The sequence below is a fragment of the Cololabis saira genome, chromosome 4, assembly GCF_033807715.1.
Source record: "Cololabis saira isolate AMF1-May2022 chromosome 4, fColSai1.1, whole genome shotgun sequence".
NCBI lineage: Eukaryota > Metazoa > Chordata > Actinopteri > Beloniformes > Belonidae > Cololabis > Cololabis saira.
In genome coordinates this window covers 3,104,389-3,110,870 of record NC_084590.1, presented here as the reverse complement: position 1 = coordinate 3,110,870, position 6,482 = coordinate 3,104,389, and the positions used below count along the sequence as shown (strand labels likewise).

Here is a 6,482-nt window from a genome sequence, read left to right as displayed (position 1 = left end):
GTGCGGCTGGCGGAGCGGTGCCGTGCAGGCTCTGTTGCCACAGCTACGCCGTAGGGTACGCCGTGGGGTACGGCGTAGCCGTGGCTCTAGAGCCTGCACGGCAGCGCTCCGCCAGCCGCACCGGCACTCGCCAGGATGGAGACGCCGGTGGGCAGGATGCACGTTTGGGTGGGCACAGCCCCCCCCCTAAAACCGGCCTCGCTTACAGGTGAATGAGACATGGGGTAGTTTTGCTGTAAATGTGCTGTCCAAAATGTTTAATAATACGCGTTCGTGTTTTGTGGGGGCGTGGCTTTGGACGGAGCGCTCGTGCGGGGGGGGGGGGGGGGGGGCTTAGAGGAGGCGCCACTTTCAAATCTTGCTAGCTCTCAGAAGTTGCATACGGTGCCGGCAGAGTACTGCTTCCCCCTTCTGAGGCGCCGGACGGTCCTCCAAAATTTCCTGGAGGCCGACCGAAAGTCTTCCTCCATGGCCTCACCGAACTCCTCCCAGACCAGAGTTTTTGCCTCCAGGACTGCCCGAGCCGCGGCTCGCTTGGCCTGCCGGTACCCATCTACTGCGTCAGGAGTCCCACCGGCCAACATAGCCCGGTAGGACTCCTTCTTCAGTCTGACGGCATCCTGTACTTCCGGTGTCCACCACCGGGTTCTAGGATTGCCGCCACGACAGGCACCGGAGACCTTGTGTCCACAACTTCGAGCCGCCGCGTTGACAATGGAGGCAGAGAACATGGTCCACTCGGACTCAATGTCCTCCGCCTCCCCCGGGATCTGAGAGAAGTTCTCTCGGAGGTGGGAGTTGAAGATGTCCCTCACAATCCGTTTGGGTCTGTCCAACCTCCTCCTCCGCCAGCGCATCCAACTCACCACCAGGTGGTGATCAGTTGACAGCTAAGCCCCTATATTTTTTAAAATATAAAGATGTTAAAATATAAAATGAGAACAAAGCTTTCAAAAACAATATCAAATCCACATGGATATGAATGATTTAGGATAGAAACAAAAATAAAAATGTTAAATTCCATTTTTAAACTTTAAACATAAAATTTTTTCCATGAGGACGTAAAGTAAAAAAAAAGAGGAAGCTGTTAAGTTTCAAAACTTTCCCTGGTTTGCATGTGAGCCGCTCCCTTCAGTCTCTGTCAACAAACTGACTTGATGGTCTGTTTTCATCACTGAAGTCCGTTGTGTTGGTCAGGCAGAACCGGAATTTAAGAAAATGGACCCAGAACCAAACTTAACCACTATCTTAAACCTCCCAACTCCTGGAGGGGGTTGCCCCCCGGTTGGGATCTTAAACCTCACAACTCCTGGAGGGGGTTGCCCCCCGGTTGGGATCTTAAACCTCACAACTCCTGGAGGGGGTTGCCCCCCGGTTGGGATCCAGCTGGAAGGACTAATCCTGCCCCCGATGCTGAGCATTGATGTGATTCTGGGACTGCTGGGGAACATCGTAGCTCTGTGGATCTTCTGCTTCAGAATCAAGGCCTGGAACACCAACAACCTGTTCCTCTTTAACCTCGTCATCGCTGATTTCCTGGCTCTGGCCAGCCTACCGCTCAGGATTGATGCCTTGCTCAGAGGCTACTGGGTGTTTGGAGATGGGATCTGCCGGATCAACCTGTTCCTGATGTTCTCCAACCGAACGGCCAGCATCGCCTTCATGACGGTGGTGGCTGTTTACCGCTATTTCAAGGTGAGGAAGGAGAACACACTTATTTCTGTTGATAAAAACAAACCTTGAATCCTAAAACCTGAAAATGAGTAAAACATTTTCCAAACATGTCCGGACCACTGATTGGGTAACGTATTGTGTCACTTCCTGTTTTTTGCAGTCTGTTGCCGTTGCAGGCTCTGATTTCTCCAGACTTTTTTGTCTAAACTTAGATTGTTTTCTGGTAAAATAATACTATATCTGGTAAACTTCTGTCTTTAATTCAACACTCGCACATTTTTCTCTTCCGTGACTTTCATTGTCACCAATCACCGATCTATAGCAACGATAGAAATACCTCCATAATCTCCGTAATAACTGACAAACTAAACATATAGCCTACATTCACTAAATGAAGATTATGTAAATAAAATACACATTTTTCTCTAGAAATATTAAAATGCATTTTAATGCCGAAACTATCTTAAAATATTGCATTTTCCAACAAAAATAAAATTTATGTCAACTTCTGACATGTTACGTTACTATTTCAATCTTATTTGTTATTTACTGTCTAATTATGTCTTGCCGCTTTTAATGTCAATGTAAAGCACTTTTCGGCTTCACTGTTGGCTGCAGTACCCCCGACGGCCGTCGTGGCGAAGGGTGGCGCTAGAGAGTCATTTCTTAAAAGGAGCCTCATGCTCCTTTAAATATTAACCGTTTACTTCCACGTTCATAGCAACAGTAACCATGACCAGACATCCGGGTCCTTACATACTAACAACCAGCCCTCTGATTGGCAGAGACGTACCAAGCACACTGTATTGTAACAGGTTAGATTACATTTACACAACACTACTGGGCTACACAAACAAGGGGTAACTGAAACAAATGGCTGGTAACTACTAGCAGGTAAATAGCCCCCCCACTAGCCTATACTTATGTGACTAAATAATGCCTCATCCAATGGGCTGATAATAGTCAAGTCGGGGGCACCCGATCGGGGCATCTGTCACGTGTTCAGGATCCCCGCTCGTCACTATGACGTAGAGGGGGCTCCCAGGGGAATTCCCTGTGTCGAACGTTCCCCATATAAATAATAATAATGTAATAATCCTAGCTGCTCCCGGTTGTCGGGCCAGCGCCGTTGTGTGGCAGCTACAGTGTAAAGCGCTTTGGGGCTGTAGGAGTGCAGCTGGAAAGCGCTATATAAGTGTAAGCCATTTACCATAATAATGTAATAATCTGTGTATATATCACGACAACGGATCCCAAATGACTTCGCATATGTACAATATCCGTGGTGCTCACACGGAATTTTAGCACTTAAACATCATCAAAACACCATTAAAACATCAATAAAACACTGTTAAAACAGCGTTAAAAACATGCTTTTACAAACTGACAGTACAAACAGTAACTTGCGCGTCAAAAACTCTATAATAAAGAATAATATATAAATAATAATAATGTAATAATCAGGTTGCCGTCCAGCAACCAAAACGTTGTGATTTCACATTATTCAAACGTTTCGGTTTCACATTATTCTGGCGAGATCTGAAAAAACAACAACGAGCAAGTGATTGATTATGTACATTCACTGAGTGAATATTATGAAAGTAAAATATATATTTCTCGCTAGAAATGTAATCAAAACTCAAAATATTTATTTGTTTCACTAAAAAATGAGAAATGTCAGCCATGTTTTTTGGTGTCACGGCCAAAATCTTGAAAGTCACGTGACTTGGACGCAAAACGAATAGTCAGAAAAATGTAACAGTTATACAATTCAAGTGCTATTATTGTAACCCCTCTAGTTTTTGCACTTTGGACATGCGTAGGGAGGGAACGTTTTTATGTGAGACTGGGTTGGGGGCTCATGTTCTGAGTCTCTGGAAACTGCCTAGAGCCAACTTGTGTTATAATAGACGGTATATAATTAAAACTGAATTGAATTCTGCTTCACTTTCTTCTGCTCCCAGGTTGTCCACCCTCACCACTGCTTGGTGATGACAAAGAGACGGGTGGTGTTGGTAACTGTGCTGCTCTGGTTGGTGGTTATCTCACCTCGGGTTCCCATGCTGGCCTTCAACCACATCAAGGGCAGTGGAAACACGACTCAGTGCTTCTTCTTCACCTCCTACAAAGAGGCGTCCTCTGCCATCATCATCCTGGTAGCCGTGCACCGCGTCCTGACGGTGCTGGAGTTCATCCTGCCCATGATCCTGCTGCTGTTCTGCTCCATCCAGATCTACAGCTTCCTGAAGCAACACCAGACGATGGGGAAACCCCACAAGCTGAGGAAGGCCATGCGGATGTGTGCCGTGATCATTGCGGTGTTCATGGTGTGCTTCCTGCCCACCACGGTGACGACCGTCGGAGTGTGGGTGATCCGCTCGTACCGGCCCTGGGACTGTAGCAGCTTCTACACCTTCACCCAGCTCACCATCGTGTCCTTGGGTCTGAACTTCCTGAACTCGGCTCTGGACCCCGTCGTCTACGTCTTCTCCAGCTCCACCTTCAGGAAGGCCCTGCTGGCAGCGACGCCCCGCGCTCTGCTCTGCAGGAAGGATGGAGATCAGAACTCGGCCTCCATGTCAACAACTCAGTCCACCAATCAGCAGGAAATGAGGTTCATGAGAGAAGCAGCGTCTGACCCATGAGATATATATATATATATATATATATATATATATATATATATATGTGTATATGTACAGCACTTCATATATATAATAGTTCACGGATCCACCAACGTGCTCGAAACGCAGTAGGATTGAAGTAACTACTTATCCAGTCCTAGCCCGGAACTTGACATACATTCTTACATAGAACAAGACGAGTTTCAATAAGCTTACTTATAAAACACACATAACCAAACACCCCTTACTTTAATAACTATTCAATACAGTGATATAATACTCAATTATATGTATATATAAATATAGTCAAAATCAATGCAAACAAAACAAACGCCCAGCATTAAGTTGCTACTATGTATGTATGTACTAATAGAAGTCATTATAATGCATAGTATTACATTATCATGACTTTGCTATAATACTGCAATATAATAGAGAACAATAGACAGCAATGGTATAACAATATACTTGATTAACTATATAAGAGTAGATATGCTATATATACTGGTTCATATATTTACTTCCAATTATATACATAAAAATTACTATAAATCTATATATCGACATATCTACATATAACTGTAAATCAATATATATTAATAGATAGATATACAAATATTGTAAGTATTATACAACTCAATATATCCATATACATAGCTACATATAACATATCTATATCCATAATATACATCTATATATCTACATATATTAATAAATGTACATATCTACATGTTTATTCGCATCTGTATTTTGAATAGAATGTTTCTTCTATCTTTTTTTAAATTGTGATATGTTTGGACTTTGGCCTGCCTGTTGGTTGTATTTATCTTAAACTAGTGGCATCTGTGAATGTTTCTGATCATGTATGCGCTGCGTCCCTCTAGGGTTGGCCTACACGCATTTATGTGTATTTTACGGTTCCTCCTCGGCTTTAGATGTGTCTGTAGAACTTTCCAAGAACTTTGTAAAACTGTACTGTTGCTTATGATTCCAAATATTATTGAAGATTCACAACTTCAAGATTTCTGTAAATGCTGTGTCTGTGTATTTAGAACCATTAAACCTGGAAAAAAAGGCCCAGTAGAACCAGTATGGACACTAATCCCTTATCTGAGGCCATAAGGAGGTCATTCGTGACTCGAACCAGTGCTGTCTCTGTGCTATGATGCATTCTGAACCCTGACTGAAAGACTTCAAACAGATCATTTCTATACAAATAGTCACATAACTGGCTTGAAACTGCCTTTTCCAGAATTTTAGACACAAATGGAAGGTTGGAAATTGGTCTATAATTAGCTAAGGTGTCTGGGTCAAGAGAAGGTTTTTTAAGTAAAGGTTTAATTACTGCGACTTTGAAAACCTGTGGTACATATCCTAAACTTAGGGATAGGTTAATTTGGTCCAGTATTGTCGTACCAATAAGAGAAAAAATATGTTTGAATAGTCGAGTCGGGATGGGGTCTAACATACATGTGGTTGACTTAGCTCTATTGACGAGTGAAGTCAGCTCAGGGAGGTCTATAGGATCAAAACAGTCTAGAGGCAAGTCAGAGCCTAGGGAAGTCGCTAAAGCTGAAGAAACACCTACAATCGGCTGGTTGATTTCTTCTCTAATTCTCACGATTTTACTGTTGAAGAAGCTCATAAAGTCCTCACTACCGAGAGCTGCAGGAATGCACGGCTCAACAGAGTTGTGACTCTTTGTCAGCCTGGCTACAGTGCTGAACAGAAAACGTGGGTTACTTTTGTTATCCTCTATCAACGTTGAATAATAAGCTGTTCTGGCTTTGCGAATGGCTTTTTTATATACTATTAGAATATCTTTCCATTCACGATAAGAGTCTACAGACCTACAAGAGTACCACTTCCTTTCCATTTTACGCACGTTTTGTTTCAACATGCGGATATCTGAATTATACCAGGGAGTTAAGCTCCTGTGGCTAGAAACCCTCCTTTTCAAAGGAGCAACTTCGTCTAAAGCTGAATGCAACAAATCAGCAGTGTTACTAGCAAGGAAATCAACATCTGCAGAGGTAGAACCCAGGTCACTGGCCTCGATTACATCACTATTTCGCACTGTCGTAAGATAAGCAATGGCCTCCCTAAATTTAACAATAACTTCATCAGACAAACATCTGCTAAAATAATACCTCCTATTTTGCACTTCAACATCAACAAAATTAA

The 6,482-nt window shown here is 43.2% G+C and overlaps 1 protein-coding gene across 1 annotated transcript; it reads left to right on the top strand.

Annotated features, from left to right (window-relative positions):
* The first annotated feature begins 1,218 nt into the window (after positions 1 to 1,218).
* Positions 1,219 to 4,319, top strand: LOC133442190 (hydroxycarboxylic acid receptor 2-like). Its single transcript, XM_061720139.1, has 2 exons — positions 1,219 to 1,695; positions 3,639 to 4,319. Exons 1-2 carry the CDS (start codon positions 1,219 to 1,221, stop codon positions 4,317 to 4,319), a joined length of 1,158 nt encoding a protein of 385 aa, XP_061576123.1.
* Positions 4,320 to 6,482: the final 2,163 nt, after the last annotated feature.

Bases quoted from the DNA above. Each gene is read 5' to 3' on its own strand.
- LOC133442190 (XM_061720139.1), top strand. From the start codon at position 1,219: ATGGACCCAGAACCAAACTTAACCACTATCTTAAACCTCCCAACTCCT. The intron at 1,696-3,638 runs GTGAGGAAGGAG...TTCTGCTCCCAG, and splicing joins CTGTTTACCGCTATTTCAAG to GTTGTCCACCCTCACCACTG.